At 43.7% G+C, this 18620-nt stretch overlaps 1 protein-coding gene across 2 annotated transcripts in view; it reads left to right on the top strand.

Annotated features, from left to right (window-relative positions):
* Positions 1 to 18620, top strand: part of Dock8 (dedicator of cytokinesis 8) — a 203407-nt gene that overhangs the window by 128402 nt on the left and 56385 nt on the right. For both annotated transcript variants that reach the window (XM_087908020.1, XM_087908022.1), the window contains 3 exons: positions 6960 to 7055; positions 10798 to 10893; positions 17630 to 17779. In XM_087908020.1, coding sequence (XP_087764146.1) covers positions 6960 to 7055; positions 10798 to 10893; positions 17630 to 17779 — 342 coding nt within the window. The remainder of the gene's footprint in view (positions 1 to 6959; positions 7056 to 10797; positions 10894 to 17629; positions 17780 to 18620) is intronic.

The raw sequence follows: 18620 nt of genomic DNA, 5'->3' as shown, positions 1-18620 counted from the left end.
AGCTATTCTCCTGACTCAGCCTCCTGGATGCTAAGTTTGTAGATGTGAGCCGTCATGACTAGATAGGTCCTTGATTGATTCCTTCATGTTGACTTTGTCAGATCGTCATAAAATATTTATTTATTTTACATGTAGTAGTGTTTCTGCTGGAAACTGCTCTGATAAGGAGAGCTATGATGACAATGACTATTTTGTTGTTAATGTTTTTATTTTTCCTCTTCCTCCTCTTTCTTGGTGTGGGGGGAGGGGCGTAAGCAGAGTCTCACATAACTCAGGCTGGCCTTGGACTCCTGACCCATCTGCCTTGCTTCATGAGTTTTGGGGTTGCATTTTTCTTATGGTTAAAGATCCTGTATATTTTTCATACATTTATTGGCCATTTCTACTTCATTTTTGAGAACTGTTTGTTCTTTAGTCCATTTATTGACTGGGCTGTTCCATTCTTTGGTCCTTGGTGCCCTTAATCTACGCTAGAAATTACTCCTCTATACATCCAAGGCTTCCTGCGGGCTGTTTCTATAACACGTTGTTCCCTTTGCTTACAAAAGCATTTCACTTTCAAGCAATCCCATATGTCAATTCTTGGGATTCCTTTCACAAAGTATTTGCTCCTGTTTTGAAGTGTTTTCTCTGTGCCTTACATTAACAGTGTTGGAGTTTCTCGTTTTCTGTTAAATTATTCAATCCATTTTCCATTTTGAGTTAATGCTCATAGAGGGAAGTGGTGTGGATCTAGCTTCATTATTCCGTGTGTGATACCAGTCTTCCCAGCAGCACTTACTGAAGAGGCTATTTTTATCTAATGTACATTTCTGGCATCTTTGCCCAGAGTCACATGACTGCGGTGTGTGGTTTCATTCTGGCTCTTCTAGTACATCGACTTATATGTCCATCGTATGTCAGAGTCGGCTGCTTTGTCACCCTGCCCCTGTGCTGGAATTTGAGATCACATATTGATTGTGATACCTCCAGCGTTTTCTGCTCAGGAATGCTCTGGATATTTGGCATCCTCTGTGCTCCATATGAATTTTAGTATTTTTTTTCTCTTTCTGTAAAGACTGTCATTGGAATTTTGATGGGGGTACCATTAAATGTGTATTTCTTCTAATTAAAATTGTTTTCATTATATTCATTCTTCCAATTCATGAGCACAAGAGCACTTTCTGTTTTCTATAAGATCGTTCTTCTAGGCTTTAAAATTTTCATTGTAGGGAGTCTTTCACTGCCTTGGGTGGATTTGTTTCTGTGTGTTTTAAGATTATTATAGCCAGGCAGTGGTGGTGGTGTACACCTTTAATCCCAGCACTCAGGAGGCAGAGGCAGGCAGATGGATCTCTGTGAGTTCGAGGCCAGCCTGGTCTGCAGAGCAAATTTCAGGACAGGTTCTAAAAGCTGCAGAGAAACCCCATCTCGAAAAACAAAGCAAAACAAAACAAAAACACTATTATGAATGGAATTATTTTCCAGATTTCATTCTCGATGTGATTGTTGTTGGTATATAGAAAAGCTGCTGGTTGTTGTATATAAATTTTGTTTCCTGGTACCTTGCTGAAAGTAAACTCTCATAAGAGTTTTCTGGTGGAGATGATAGGATATTTTATGTATGCAACTATATTGTCTACAAATAGGAATAATTTGACTTCCTCTTTTCTTGTTTGGCTTCTTTTATTGTTTCAGCTAAGACTAAAAGAACTGTATTAAGTAAGAATAGAAAAAAGGGAATACTTTATTACTCTAGCTAAGAAAGACTACAAGGATTATATTAAATAAGAGTGGAGAAAGTGAACACTATTGTTTTGCTCTTGATTTAGTGGAAATTATTGAGTTTTTCCCCCATTAAATACAATGTTGAATATAGGTGTCTTAGTTGGGTTTCTATTGCTGTGGTAAAAAACACTATGGTCAAAAGCAACTTGGAAAGGAAAGGGTTTATTTATTTATACATTAAGATAACAGCCTATCATTGAGGAACATCGGGACAGGAACTCAAGCAGGGCAGGAACCTGGAAGTAGGAACTGAAGCAGAGGCCATGGAGGAGCTCTGTTGCTTCCTGACTTGTTCCACACGGTTTGTTCAGCCTGCTTTCTTACCATATCCAAGATCGGCTGTTCAAGGAGTTGTACTGCCCACAGTGAGCTGGGCCCTCCCACATCATTTGTTAATCAAGAAAATTCTGCCACAGGCTTGCCCACAGACCAATATGAGGTGTCATTTTCTCAACTGAGGTTCTCTTTTTCCCAAATGACTCTAGCTCGTGTCAAGTTGACATAAAACGAGCCAGCACAATAGGTTTGGAATAAAATATAGCTTTTATTATGTTGATGTGTTTCTTTATTCCCAACTTTTCTAGAGATTTTTTAAAAATCATGAGTGAATACTGAACTTTGCCAAAGGCCTTCTTCTTATCCATTGAGAAGATCATGTGGCTTCTGTCCTTGAGTTTATGAATATATGTATTGATTTAAATATCTGTACTGTCCTTGGAATGAAGGCCATTTAATCAGAGAATGATCTTTCGGGTTTGAGAACTTCATGTTCTTCGGGGGTTATCTTAGAATTTTATTACTGTTGTTTGAGTGAGGGGCAATGCTGGCTTAGCAGGATGAGTCTGGTGTCACTCCTTCCCGTTTCTTGTTTCACAGGGCAGTTTGAGGGACGGTGTTATTTCTTCGAAGGTCTAGAGGAATTCAGCAGTGTCTTCATCTGTAGCTGAGCGTTTTTTAATTAGGAGACTTTATTACAGTGTCAATCTTGGTAACGTTATAGATCTGCTTAAGCTATTTGTATCTATTAATTTCATTTTGGTAGGTCATAGATGTGTAGAAATTTATCATCCATTTCTTCCAATCTTTCCAAAATACTTGAATATTTGTTCCAAAATATACTTCAGTGAATCACGTCAGCATTTGTTGTAATCTTTCTCTTTTCATCTCTAATTTTATTCATTTGTGTCTTCTTTTTCTCTCTTTTGATCAGTTTAGCTAGGATTTTTTGTTCTTTTTGTCTTCTTGAAGAACCAACTCTGTTTCCTTATTTTTTGTGTGTTGTTCTTTTCATTCCCATTTCATTCATTTTATATCTACTAATTGGAAATTTGGCGTGTTCTTACTTTTGTAAGACCTTGAGGTACATTACTAAGTTATTCAGTATTTCTCTGAGAAAGAAAAAGCTTTAAAAATTCATTATTTGTGTGTGTGTGCATGAGTGTGTGTGTATGTGTGTGTGTGTGCATGAATGTGTGTGTGTGTGTGTGTGTGTGTGTGTGTGTAGAAGTATGCACACCATGCATATGGAGGACATAGGACAGCTTTGTAGAATCAGTTCTCTCCTTCTGCCTTTATGTAGGCTCCAGTTTTCAAACTCAGGATATCCAGTTTATACCACAAGGATTTTTGCCCATGGGACTATCACCATCTCCTCAGCTCCTTCCTCCTGATTCCTTTAATATCCTATTCATCATTCAATAGATTGTTATTCAATCTCTGATAGATAATTTGTTTACCTTCTGTAAATTCTCTTGTTACTGATTTCTAGCTCTATTCTATTGTGATCAGATAGAAATATGGAAAGTAAAATTTACCTGTATTTTCTAAGGCTTGTTTTGCTTTGGAGGCAATCTGGTTTATATTAGAGAAAGTTCTGTGAGCTACGGAGAAGAATGTGTGTTCAGCATTTTGTGTGGATTCTGTGGACATGTGTCAAATATGTTTGATTTCCGATGTGAATTAATGTTGATGTTTCTTTGTCAGTTTTTGTTTTTGTTTTGTTTTGTCTGAATGACTTGTTTATTGTTACGAGTGAGTGGGGTATTGGAGTTACCTACTATTGTTATATTTAGTTCAAATCTTTAAACCCTGTGGCCTTTGTTTCATGAAATTGGGTGTGCTAAATTTTTAATACACATTTGTTTATAATTATAATTTCTTCTTGATAAATTGTTTCCTTAACCAGTACAAAGTCACCTTCTTTATCCCCCCCCACACACACACACACACCTTCTTTTGGTTATTTTGAGACAGGGTTTCTCTGTTGTAACCCTGGCTGTCCTAGAACTCACTGTAAACCAAGCTGGCCTCAAACTCAGAAATCTATCTGCCTCTGCCTCCCAAGTGCTGGCATTATAGACAGCTACCACCACTGCCCAACTTCTTTATTTCTTTTCACTATCGTGATTTAACATCTATCTTGTTAGATATTGGTAGCATTACCTCTGCCCACTTTCTAGTTCCATTTGCTTATAAAGCTTTTCCCCCCAAAGCCATGTAAGACATTGTGAAGAGGTGTATTTCTTACAGGCAACAAATAGGTCTTGTTTTTAAATCCAATCTGGTAGTCTCTGTCTTTTGATTGAAAAATTTAGATAATTAACATTTAGAGTTATTGAAAGGTACATATTAATAATTGTCATTCTTTTGTTTCTGTGTTTAGTATTTTCCTATTCCTCACTTGCTTATTTACTGTTCCAGTGTGGTTTATTCTTTCCTATGGTCTCTTAGATATGTTTATCTTTCTCTTTGGTGTGTGCTAAGTTACGGGGCATGAAAATTCTGTGATTCGTGCTTGTCATGGAAAGTTTTTCTTCCTCCTTCAATTATGAAGGCTAACTTTGGGGAATAAAGTGCCACCACACCTGACCTTGTAAATTCTTAGTCTGGGATTTCATCTTATTTACTTCCACTGGATTCTATTACTATAGAATGGTCATTATTGGAGGAGTCATGTTGCTTTGAATTTTCAGTTCTCTTATGTTTCTGCAGTGGGACTTGTATATCTGGGATTAAATCATTGGTTGAATTTATTGATCAGCTATTTCATTTGAAATATTCCAATATCTTGTAGGACTGGATTTTAATAAAACTCAGTGCTTTCCTTCCCATTGGACTGGGGCTATAACTTAGCGGTTAAAACAGATCCTCAGATACATGTTTAGGACATTGGGTACAATCTACAGCACAGGAACAAATGGTCTTTGTGTAATCTGTGTGTACACGAGTGCAGATTGTCTATGTATGTTATGTGTGAATGCATGCTGGCGCTGTGCTCACATGCCTAGAAGCAGGTGCAGAGTACCTTTATGTCACCTTGTTTGAGTGCAGGTGTTGATTCCCATCTTTATGTTCCTTCTCTGACTATTTGGGTGTGAGCCTCAGTTGACAGCAGAACCTCGGTGGTAATATGTGCTTCTTAGGTTGATCTTTTTGTTGTTTGCCACACAACCAAAGTCTGGTATGGTTTATGGTCCAGGCAGTAAGTGTTTTAACTTTCGGTTTGTAAGTACTAGAAGGGACTGTCACCAGGCTTCCAACTGACATACACCCTAGTACCTTCAAGCATTTGGCACTATGTTGGGAACAAAGGATTATACAGGCCGGCTTATTTTAGACAGCATGGTTCTGATATGGATAGCCACCGTGGGCCAAGATAACTAATGCCGGACTTCTCAGAGACTGTGAGTCAACACAAATGGCTGGCACCAGATGTTTAGGGAACCCAAAAGTAAATGGTGATGTCATCCACTGTATAGCTCTTTCCAGCAGTGCCGCTCTGGTGTCATTCTGTGTAAATATGGCCATGAGGTCAGAGGTCTTCCTTTTTGCCATTGCCTCCCATAGCCTGCCTGTGTGTGTCTATTTATAAGTCCGTGTGCCTAGCTTCGTGTGGTCCCAATGCAGGATTTACCTTTATTCCTGGGCCTGCCTACGTGTGGCCAATGTTTATCACTCTGTGCCTGGGTGCCTGTGGGCAGCTGTGGCAGCATTCGTGAATAAAGTCCATCTTGTCTGCCACAATCCCTTCGGCCCTTGAGTCTCCATGACCCTCCTCTTTTTCTGGCATTGAACCTTGGTCCTCACACACTACTTGTCCACTTCCGGGAAGCTAATGAATCTCACTGCAGCCTGTGGAACTCCTTCCATGTAGAGCTATGAACAGTTTGGAGTCTTCAGAGCAAGCTGTGCAGGGAAGGACTTGGCCTCTAAAGGCCCCTTGCCACTGACTCATAGCGGTCTGTTTAAAATGGCTTCTTGTTGCTGCTCCTGTAAGATTCTGAGAAGAGAGGCTTTTCCTAGCACCCGTTTGCTGTACAGACCACGTGATTTCTGTCTGGACTGCGCATCTAAATGATTGTCCCATGTTGATTACGCTGTTTGAATCTTAGGTTTGGGCGGCCCTACCTTCTTTGAGCTCCATCCCTCCTCTTTGCAGGTACATATTTGTTGCCTCCCTCTCCCTCCCTCTTTCTTCTTTTCTCTCTCTCTCTCCCTCCCTCCCTCCCATAAATTATACTTAAGAGTATAAAAGAATTTTCCAAGGCCCCTTTTTTGTCTTAACCCAGGTTTCTGTCCACTGTGCTGCTCTCTTTCTGCTCTGGGAATAGAGCATTTCCAGAATGACCTCTGAACTCTCTCTTGTCCTGTTTAAGTATTTTCCTTTCTTTCTTTCTTTCTTTAAAACTGTGGACGTTTGTTGTTGTTGTTTGTTTGTTTGTTTGAGGATTGATTGTTGGGCTATTTGTTTGTTTGTGTTTGGGGTTGGTTGTTGGGGTGTTTGTTTGTTTGGGTTTGGGATTGGGGTTGGTTGTTGGGGTGTTTGTTTGTTTTGTTTTTCTGTCACCACCTTATAGGATGGCTGCTCCCCAAGCATCCTGCTTTATCCCCTAGGGAAATCCCAGTAGGCGATGCTTGGGCTTCACCATCCTCCCGAAGTTGGTTCTTGTGTCTTAACTACGCTTTTATTCCATGTTGCTGCACACTAAACTATCAGCAGTGGTCATCTCAGGAGCAAGTGAAATTAATTTACTTTCTTTGTTTTGTTTTATTTATATGGGGCTCTTATTTTGGTTCTATTACAGAAAAAGACAGATAATAAAAATGAATTCTGAGGTGATTTCCAGGAAGCTGCTACATCCTTCCAGTGTGTCACTATCAATTGACAGTGGATCATGGTTTATATGTTTCAGATTGCTGATCGCAACTGCAGCCGGATGTCTTACTATTGCTCTGGCAATAATGATGCTCCAGGTTCAACTGCAGCACCAAGACCGGTCAGCAAAAAGGTAAAGACCAAGTTGGTATGAGAATAATCCTAGCCCAAGAAAGGACTCACTTGTGTCTTTGTGTTCAATTAAAAATAGACATTACATGTTCTCTGGCCTTGTTTCCTGCCCAGATAATACATGCATACACACACACACACACACACACACACACACAGAGAGAGAGAGAGAGAGAGAGAGAGAGAGAGAGAGAGTCTTGTCTCTTCTTTCTTACCATTTTACATTTTAATTATTCAGCAACTCAGTGGTTCTTCAATTTAACTGTGCATCTGAACTACCTGGGAGGTTTTTGTAAACTGTTTTGTGGGCTTTTCTTCATTGTTTCTAGTTGAGTTCATCTGAGCTAGGTCCCAAGAACTTAGATTTCAAACAAGTTACCAGAGCTGGTCCTGATTTAGATATCCAACTTTGAGAACCATTGTTTTCACCTCCTTTTTAGGGAAAAGTAAACTGGTGAAAGTTCATCGTTGATAAAAGCAAATCACAAAAAAAAAATCTTATTTCAATACTGTATGAAGTCATATGCCTTTTTGATTAATGATCTCGGCTGAGGCCAAGTGCAGTATGGACCAATCTGAAGGAGTCTTCATGCTGACCTGTGATCAGCCTTAACTCTGAATTCATAGGCCATGCAAAATAGGGAATTCCTGAAGCCAGTCAACCTCCCCAGTCAGCACAGGGATACAGTCAGAGAGGAATGGTAGCTACTTACATTGAGGTCCAGATTATCTTTCAAGATCATTATTTAAGTGCAGATACGCTAACTGCAGTTATAAACGAAGCTATTTGCGGTCACTAAAAATGTAGGAAGATTTTATTTGGCTCAGTTTGACCTGGAGGATGAAGATGGGGAATGGGAAGCGCCTCTGAGCCTGGTACTGTAGACTGCAGTAATCCAGACACTGCTGTCAGCAGGACATTCCAGAAGTGAACTCTGAGAGGAAAAGTGAAAGAATGTGTGGTTAGGCCCCCAAACAAGTTTAACATTAGGCAATCACACACACTGGTTCCAAGTTCTGCTTTCCATTAAAAACTATATGATTTAAGACTGAGCATGGTGGCACCGCCCTTAACCCCCAGCACTCAGGAGGCAGAGGCAGAAGGGTCTCTGTGAGTTCAAGGACAGCCTGATCTACCTAGAGAGTTCTAAGAGACCAGAGCTACATAGTGAATCTCAAAATAAATTAAAAATAAATAAGATAAGAAAACGAAAACAATCAACATACTTGCCTAAAGTCTGACTTCCTTAACGCGTATGCGGTTTGTTTTGCAGTTGGCTTGCTTTGATCTGGAATGACCAGAGGGAGTCGGTTTTATTTCAGAGGGTAGTTTAGCTAAAACGTTGCCTTCATAGCACAGCAAACAGTTTGGCTGCTTGCCTGTCTTCTATAACCTCTGGAGCAAGGTGTTCTTATAATAAACAACACTGTCCAGTAAGCAGCATAAATTGCATTAAGAAGCAGCTTATCCTTGTCTAATCTCTTCCTGCCTTAAGACTCTGGCAGACAGGCTGACCTATTTCTGGCAGCTAACCCTATGGCCGGCGGAGCATGTCTTTCTTCCCATGGGAGTCTGGACGTGTAGCCTGTTATCACGTGCGCAGTTGGCAACCAGCAGGGTTAGCACTACCCCCACTTCTCCCAGATGGCACAACCCCGGACTCACATCAGCAAACAAATGTGCTCCCGGGTGTTAAGATTGCTAAGGTTTAGCCCACCTGCTAGAGACAGAGAAAACAGTGAATGGGCCGAACTGACCAGGGGATGGGAAGGGAGTGGGTGGTGGATGGAATACTCCAGTATCTGCTCAGAGACTTTTCTGTTTGTCTCCTTTCAGTTTAGATAAGTAACCCTCAAATTTGATGGTCTATGAGACATTCACTGTCTAGTAAAATTTATTGTGTACATCCTATACTATCCTGTGGATTATTTGCAGGTTTGTAGTGAGCAGTCATTGTTGCAATCAGTTTTTGCTGTAGATTGACTTTGAAATTTAGCTTCCACACAGTGCTGTGATATTTGAGTGTTGAAGTAGTTTTCATTCTCCTGGCCACCGAGAAACAACACAAGAGTCTGACTGTGTTTATTCTCGGATTTGTATGTGTAAGATGCGTGAAAAGCACAGAGGATTCCTGGCCATTGCTTCTGCATTTAGTTGGTATGGTGCTGTCTTGATTTGCCCAGGACTGAGCAGGTCCCCGAGATGGGGGCCTTTCCATTTAGAGAGCAGAAAAGTACCAAGCAGACCAAGGTGAGCTGCTAGTCTTAGTTTTGATCCTCAGCTTCTTCCCCATCAAAGAATGAACAAGTACCCGGCTAGGTGGAGGAGTGGGAACACGAGGAAGTTAAAACGCACTGTCTTTGCAGCATTTGCTACACAGCAGTCAGGAGACTGGGCAGGACACGAAGGCCAAGCATAGCTCTGAGTGAGTCTTCAAACAGTCCTCTGGGACAGGCCTTTCGACGTCTTGAGAGTTCGGGGTTGCATGACCTTCGCGGCATTAGGACTGACCTCCCTGGGGTGATGGGATATAAAGAAATGACAGACACGTGTCCAGGAAAGCTGGGAGCCAGTGGACTGTGGGCTCTAATGGAGACACCCTAGCAGCCCGGAGACTCGGCTCTCACCTGAAGGAGGAGGCAGTTTAGTTAACCGCAGTCGGGAATCTCTGTAGGGAAGCAGGCTCGGGCTGCAGTCACCAGGGAGGAGAAAACTGTGGTTAGTACTTTTTCTCCACACTGGAGACATCAGTGCTCGGACCAGGGGGAGGTCTTGCCATTCCATATGCAGTTCTTGGCATGGCCGTGCTCTTGTCAACAGCACCATTCACTCAGGACTTCATTGTCTCCATCACACGGGAGTATAGCACTGTGTCTGTCCAGTTTGGTGTGAGACAAGGTTTCACTATGTATCCCTGCTTGGCTTGGAGCTCACTATGTACACCAGGTTGGCCTCAGATTCACAGAGATCCGCCTGCCTCTGCTTCCTGAGTGCTGAAATTAAAGGCGTACACCACCACACTCAGTCCTTTTTAAATTTTTCAAGTGTGTGTGTGTGTGTGTGTGTGTGCGTGTGCGTGTGTGTGTGCGTGTGTGCATTTTAATGTAGTGATCCACTCACAAACCCATCCATCGCATTTCCCACATGAAGCTGCAGTGGGACTGTGCAAAGAACAACCGTCCAACCTGGGAGGCGTTTGGCTGTCATCCAGACAGTGGTCCTCAGAGCGTGGCCCTGTACCGGCCGCACCAGCGTCCCCTGGAAAGCACATTAGAATGCAGATTCTCAGCCACTGCTCCATACCTTCCGAACCAGAATTTCTAATGGCGGCATCAACTACCTGAGTGCTGCTAAGTCTCCAGCACTTCTGAGTCATATTCAAACTTGAGGATCATTGTGGCCAACAAACCAGTCTTAAGGGTAGAGAGAGGGATGCTTGCATGGGCTGCGGGACTTGAAAAGTCATTCCTCTCTAACACACACCACAGTTCCCAGTACTGCCCAGAAGGGCTTCTTCATAGAGTGCCACTGTTATTCCAAGCCTGGGGCTGTGGTGCAAGGCCACCCTCTGCCTGTCTAAGTGTTTCAGTGCCGATATTGCCACGTGTCACATATGGCCTGGGGTATCTTGGACCCATGCTTCTGTAACTAACCAGCTATGATGTTAGCAGAGAAGGGCAGGGGGTTTTAGGGAGTTGTAAACTTGCCATCACAGCCTGGTTTGCATTTGTTTGTTGTTTAGCATTTTCACGAGGAGCTCGCCCTGCAGATGGTGGTCAGCACCGGGATTGTGAGAGAGACGGTCTTCAAGTATGCCTGGTTCTTCTTCGAGCTTCTGGTGAGATTCTCGTATTTGTCTCTGTGCTCAGCCCAGCAGGCAAAGCACACATGGGAAAGGCAGAGTTTCCTGGGCCATGACCTGGCTGGAAACGTCGGTTGTTCCTCGAATGCAGTTCTCCTTCACCCTCCGTCCATCTCCACCAAACTTTATTGACTCTGCTTTGACAATCAACCCCATTTTGCATCTCATTGTGGTTCCCACCTGGTCAAGTTTCCGTCATTCCTCATGTGCTTCTTGCAGCATCTTTCTTTTTCTTCTTCCTGAACCCCTTTTGCTCTTAGCCCATTCCTCCTGCCCCAGGCAGCCAACATTAGACAGACTGGGTCAGCCTCTTCATGGTTTTCAGTATGCTAAAATGAAGTACCATTTCAAAAAAAAAAAAAACACAGCTAAAATACCCTTGTATAAATAATCCTACTGCGCACCTCTGTCTCATGCCATGGTTACATTTTTTCCCCCTTTTTGTTCCCTTTTTGTACCAGGCCTGGCCTTTTTAACCTAAAGATTTTTTTGTTGTTGTTGTTTTAATTCCCTCTCACAAACTGCTATCCCCAGCACACTTTCTGTCCCGCTTAGACGTCAGCACCCGCAGGCCGTTCTCTGACCACCTCACCCTGTAATGGATGCTCCTCTTTACATTCTCCTCTTGAAGACCCCACTCATCCCCTTGCCAGCGTGTGACACAGCTTGCCGTTGCTTTTCCTGTCTCACCTTTCAGATTTCTGGGATGTGGCCTATCTTCATTACTCTGTTTTCAGCCTCAACAAGCTATTTGATATTGTACAAGCAAAAACCGGCTACACTAATATTGGTAGTTCCTCCATCCCAGACTAAGACCTACTTGTATTTCAGTACTAATGGACGTGAAACGGTTCTGCCATAAAAATCATTAAGAACATAGGCTTGGGGAGATGACTCGGTGAGTAAGAGCCCTTGGTCCACGAGATGAGAACCTGAGTTCGAATCCCCAGAGCTCACAGATGAAGCTAGGCATGGCTGCATGTGCCTGTGACCCCAGCAATGGAGGACAGAGAAAGGTAGATCCTAAGAGCTCATTGGCCAATCAGTCTAGTCAAATTGCAACCTTCAGGTTCAGTAAGAATCTCTAGGTAAGGGGCTGGAGAGGTGGCTCAGAGGTTAAGAGAGCTGACTGCTGTTCCGGAGGTCCTGAGTTCAATTCCCAGCAACCACGTGGTGACTCACACCCATCTATACTGAGACCTGGTGTCCAGAACACTATATACATAATAAATAAAATTTTTAAAAAAAGAATCTCTAGGTAATATGGCAGGGAGCAGCAGAAGGTATCCAAGGTCCTGCTTTAGTCTCCATGTGTGTGGGGTGTGCACATGCAACCACACTCTCGTGTGCACATATGTACCCCCACGCAAAGATCATAAGCATATCCCCTCTCTTTGTGTAGTAATGGGGATTACACTTGGGGTCTGGTGTACGCTACGCAAGCATTCTGTTACCATCCTCTTGTCCCCAGCGCAGCAGGGTTTCAGCCTGGCTAAAGGGAGATGCAGAGTGAAATGGCAGCAAATGGAAAAGATGCGGAATTGCAGATGAGAAGTGGCTGGACACGGGTGGGGCCGCGTTATGCGTGCTGGCTTCCTCACTCTGACTTTAAGTGAATAATACTTTGAAGAAGACCCAGCAGATGGGGCTGGAGAGATGGCTCAGGGGTTAAGAAAACCCAGCAGAATTTTTGGTTTTCTCCACGTCTAACCAAGGCTGAGAAAGCAGCCATACTGAGCACTGAGACAGAGGGAGGGAAAGGAAATGAAGATAATCCTGCATCGGGACAAAGAAGGGCACTGTGCACCCCTGAGTTACTACGTAAACAGTGTGAGATTTGAATCCCTGGAGTATGAGCACGCCCAGGCCTCGTCTGAGAACGGCTCCAGTGTACTGACTCAGACCCCGGGATCACATGGGCACCTTTCCCTGTGGGAGTGGAGGAAACGCGGGGCATTCACCTGTCTTCCCAGGCGACCTCAAGGCACACCTACAACATGCTAGTCCCCATCACCTAGACTTGTGAGTCCCAACCGTAGCTATAGGGCCCTGGGATTTTGACCAATTCAGCGGCAGATCTTAGTCTACAAGCCAAGCTGGTTAAGGCTTGTGACTACAGCTGGTCAACCTTTGACTAATAGCATCATCAGGGTATTCATGAGCTCTGTGGTCTGGCACAGAATGGACTGGCAACAAAACTCACTCCCCTCTTTTTCTTGAGGCACGAAAAGTATTTTAAAAGTCAAAGAAACCATGTCCTATATGTCTTGCTTCTGTTTGCTGTCTCCTCTCTACATAATTCATAAAATCATCCCAAAGTTAAGTCAAAATTGCTGATTAAGAAAAGTGAAAATTAGATCTGCTTTAATTAAAAGTGCATGGCTATTGACTCATGCATTTGCACTCACCCGAACACACTTCAGCTAACTAACTACTCTTAGACCTTAGACAGCACTTGTTGAGAAAGCACCCAAGTCCCTGGGGCACTGACCCAAGCCCAGCTATGTGAGGGTTCCGGCAACAACTCTGCAGGCTCTTGAGACCATCCTTGAAACCCTGTGAGACCCTTGCTTATCCCCACAGCACACACCAGAGCTAGAAAGATTTGCCAGCCTGCCCATCCAGGGACAGGTAGAACCTCTTTCTCTAATGCTCAGGCCCATGTTGTTTCTATTCACTATTTTGCCTCTTTGAGACGCTTGAAGTTTCAAGACATCTTCTCAGTCCATCGTACTGACTGAGAATGGGCTAGCCCTTCCTGTTCAGGAGTCCCCGATAGGATGTGTGACGGTGGTTATTTGGTTCGAGCTCAGCTTGAGCATCTATAGCTGCGTCTTAAAGGCAGGTTTGTATAAGGTGTAAGAACGACTCTGTCCTTCACATAATTCCAGTAGCAGCTGGCACCCCTGAAAAAGAAAAAAATAACAATATCCAATGTGAATTTAGCATCTTACTGTATGTGTGCCAGGCACTGTTTTAAATATTTTTAAAGCATTGTCTTGTTTAATCTTCAAGCAGCCTTGAGTTGAGGTCCTTAGGATTCTGAGTTTGCAGGTAGGTGTGGGGGAAGAGTGGCGGCCAGAGAGGAACCTCTAGGTCTGTCTAGGCCTTTGGCAGTACTGCTTCGTTGCCCATAACTACAAAGGGATAAGAATCACAGAAAGGGGCTGGAGAGATGGTTCAGCGGTTAAGAGCACTGACTGCTCTTCCAAAGGTCCTGAGTTCAATTCCCAGCAACCACGTGGTGGCTCACAACCATCTGTAATGAGATCTGGTGCCCGCTTCTGACCTACAGGCAGGATACTGTATAAATAAATAAATAAATCTTAAAAAAAAAAAAAAGAATCACAGAAAGGGTGAAAATTGCTTCTTGATCTGGCATAGTTCTTACTAAGACTTGTTTGGCCCAAGACCAAGTGACATCTACAATGAACACCCCCCTCTTCCCTCTAGGACCCCCTTGTGCGACACAGGTGACATAAATTAGAAAAGCTCACATGGATCAAAGCACTTTGACAGGGTTGGTCAAAATGCAGACCCACCAAGACAGCAACTACACAGGGCCCTACAGACTGTAGCCACTCTGCCAGGGTCTCGCAGCTGAGAAGCATTTATCAAAGGCCTCTCCCCAGGGTGTCTGTGGTGTTACAGGGGCCAATAGACTGACTGGTGAGGCACTCAGGGTGCAGCAGAAATAAATAAATCCTTTATTTATCTAGCCACCTCCTTCTAAAGCATCACAGAGGGGGCAAAGCAGTTGGGGCATTGAGAAATCTAGAGGCAGAGAAGGGGGGGTCCCCTTGATAGGACCACCCTGTGGCAGTAGGGGTGACAAATGGCCAGACCTTTCACCAGTGATTTCAGGGCTACAGCCTCCCATTCACCCAAGGGAGGAAAGGGAAGTGAACAGACACCTAAACAGTCACAGATGGAGAAGAGCAAGAAGCCACGCGGGGGCTGTGGTCCAGGACCTGGAAAGAACACTGATCTCAGACCTAGACCGTCCTCTGAGTCCTCCAGGCTTTGCTGCATGCTCACCTGGATAATGCTTGCGGAAAGCGTGAAAAGAAGAACTTCCCTTAGGACTTAGGTGGCAGAGCTGCAGTTTGACACCTCCAGCTGTGCTGGCCACCATGTGCTAATGAACAATAACCTTGTCACAGGAGCCAGTACACTTAGCTCTCCTGCGCATCTCACACTTTATAATGAATGAGCCCCTGTGTGACTGGAAGTCACTGATTCAGCCCTTGGAGGCCCGGAGGTAACTAGGTGACCCAGTTCCTCTGGGCAAGTCATTCTGCACGAGGGGTTTCTGAAAGGTATCCCTTCTCAGAATGGGCCACAGAGGCAAATGTGGGAGAAATTGTTTTTGTGCCTCTCCAACCCCTACAAGAGATGCGTTGAGCCCCACTGATATTTCTGCTGGATTCTTCCACGGAAAGCCAGGGATCCAAGAGCTGGCAGGTTGCTAGCAGTCTGGACAGAGGCCATCAGGGGGAAGTATGGCATTGTGAGAATTATTTATTTGGTTGTGGGATGGCCAAGCTCAGCAGGCAGGAGCTGAAAGCAACAATGAATTCGGCAGCCTGGCGCTAGGGTGGGTTAGCCAGAGGAGGATCAGGATTGGGGTCACATGAACAAAGAAGCCTTGTCCTCCCTGGTCATTGGCTGGGAGTATAGTGAGAGAGATACTTTTTTTGAACAACAACAACAAAAAAAATGGTGCTCTATTCTCACCCCTGGTTCAGGTCCTCTCACAATGTGGGTGTGGATCTTCAGGAATATGAACATGTTTCTATGTCTATGTGTCCTTGGATTAGGAGAGAGCCATGTTCTTCCATTAGGTTTGATGTCCTTAGGTCTGTGTGTGCTAGCCAGGGCATTATGTGAGCCATGGGTCAGAAAACTGCTCTGTCCTTCCCTCTTGCATAGCCCCCTCTGGCTTGTGCCTTGTTTGTCTCGGTCTTGACAGGTTTATGTCAAGAAAAGAGAAGCAGACTCTGCCATTCATGTATGAAAGGCCCCGTGTTGTTCTTCAGCATGGAAGTCAACTTCAAAGACTCCAGATGGGGCAAATGTGGGTGGATCAGCTTCCAAGGGAATCACTTTTCTTTTCTTGGGGTTTTTGTTTTGTTTTTATTTATTCTTTTTCTTGCTTTTTGATTGGCTGCTGTTGTCTCCGCTTGCTTGCTTTGAGGCAGGGTCTCACTCTTTACCCCTGGCTGATCTGAAACCCCCTATGTAGACCAGTCACACCTTAGACTAGTAATAATTCTCCTGCAGCCACTTTTTGAGTGCTGAGATTACAGGTAGGTACCACCAGGCCCAACAGATAGTTGCTTTTATACCATTGTGCTCTGACCAGCCTGTACAAATGCATGGGCATGATTTCAGAATGTCGGCCCACGGCCATGAGAACTCTCATAGTTTGATAGAGAGAAATCGGATAGTTTGCCTTATTCTGTGCAAAATATCCAGAGGAAAATAAGGAAGGAGGGGTTGTTTTAGCTCCCAGTTCAAGGCTCCAGTCCGTCTTGGCGGGAAGGTCATGGTGGCAGAGCCTGAGGCCTCCACTGTCAGGAAGTAGAGAGTTATGAATACTTTGTTTGCCTCCCTTTCTTCATTTTGCTTAGCCCGAAAACCAGCTATGGAATAGCGCCACTCACAGTGGGCAGGGCTTCTGACTCCAGTTCACCTAATCATGCCCGAGGTCTAGCTCAGGGAGATTTCTGATGCCACCAAGTTGGCAGTCAGCAATAACCACCACCCCAACCTTTCCGGTCAGACTGTCCAAATAGCTCTCAGCAAACTCGCCCAACTGTAAGACTTAAATTCTGATGATGCCAAAGGAATACATTGACCCTGGGACCTCCTGACCCAGGAAGAACCTGAAAATTCTACATGAGCTAGATTTTAATATATAGTAGATATTAAACTAGTATTATACTAATTATCAAGTGATTAATTGATTAGTTGACTATAAATTAGGCTTGAGAAACTTAAAACCCAATTTTCCCTAGAAGTTGAGCAAAAATGGACCTTATAATGTGACAAGTCTCAAAAACATATATTTATATCCTCCAGAGGCAGTGTCCTAGATAATGATTAAATTTCTAGATACCCAGCAAAATCCTAACCCGCACATAATATAGTTTAAATTTTAATTTCTAGAAGCAGAAATTAACTTGATGTGAACTCTAGAATTGCTTCTGGAGAATAGCTGTTTAATTTTAAACTTAGTATGGGAGGGGCATTTCTCCCTTGTTCTCCTTACTGTAGTTTCGGGAAAGGAAAAGTCTTCTTATCCAGACAGCATTATAAAATAGTTCCTTTGCGTGTCTTGTGTCCTGTACTATAACAGCCTGCGCGGTTCCGAGAACTCCGCCCCACGCTGTCTTCCAGGACGTAGTCTTTTGGGGATGGGGGTGTCTTCTGACACTGAATCTAAACTGCTAGACTGCAGGTTTTGTCAACAGCATGAAAGGAGCCCCGAAGAAGGGGTCAAGAAGAGGACACTGTGCCCACCTCCAGGCACCATGGCAACTGTTCTGTGTGTCAGAAGCATTTTGTGGTTCAGAGCCAGCTCGGGCACCACCAGCACCAAGTATGAGAAAGCCCATTGTGAAAGAGACTTCCTTTAAGCCGTTCCCCTTTGCGTGTTGTACAAGCAGGTCCCCTGTCTCCATGTTGACATTGCCCCCTTCCCCTATAGGTGAAAAGCATGGCGCAGTATGTACATAACCTGGACAAACGCGATAGTTTCCGGAGGACTCGCTTTTCTGACCGTTTTAAGGATGACATAACGACCATTGTTAACGTGGTCACCTCGGAGATAGCAGCCCTTTTAGTGAAACCTCAGAAGGTAACTGTGTGTCTTCACTGTCTAAATCAGTTCCTGTAAATGTGTCTCTTTAATAAATGGAAAAAATAAGCCTCGTTGGAAAACAGTAGTTAAAATGCAACAATGGTTAGAACATGCTGGACCAGCCCCTGACGGGTAGCTGGGAATAACAAGAAAATTACAGTGTGGTTTATTATTTAAATGGATTTATGAGAGAAAATACTCTTTCTCTTGGGAGGTACAGCCTGAAGTCTTAGGGAGTAAATAGGAATGGTGTTTACCACCTACTTGAAAGGGTTTCAAAAAATATTTTTTTATGTAGAAAGAATGTTAATAATGCAAAAGTTTGCAAAATGTCAGGTATCAGTGATGTGGTATGATTCTTGTGCCAGTCTATAACTTGAAATCATTTTACAATTAAAGTGTGTGTGTGTGTGTGTGTGTGTGTGTGTATGAGAGAGAGAGAGAGAGAGAGAGAGAGAGAGAGAGAACTTAATGGACCAGCGAGGTGGCTCATGGGGTAAAGGTACTCAGTGTGAAGTCTGATGACCTGAGTTCAATCCCCAGAACCTACCTGGTTGGAAGGAGCTTCTTGCTCATCCCAGTCACCCAGAACCAAAATAATCACACAGAAACTGTATTAATTAAATCACTGCTTGGCCCATTAGCTCTAACTTCTTATTGGCTAACTCTTACATATTAATTTAACCCATTTCTATTTATCTGTGTATTGCCATGAGTCTGTTGATGTGGGAGTCCCCTCTGTGTGCTGAGATTACCATTAATGAGTAAAGAAACTGCTTTGGACCTATAGCAAGGCAGATCTTAGGTAGGCAGGGAAAGGTAGGCTGAATGCTGGGAG

Source organism: Myodes glareolus, chromosome 7 (assembly GCF_982192425.1).
Source record: "Myodes glareolus chromosome 7, mMyoGla1.1, whole genome shotgun sequence".
Taxonomy (NCBI): domain Eukaryota; kingdom Metazoa; phylum Chordata; class Mammalia; order Rodentia; family Cricetidae; genus Myodes; species Myodes glareolus.
Note: the sequence above shows the minus strand (reverse complement) of the source record. Positions and strands in the feature narration are given on the sequence as shown.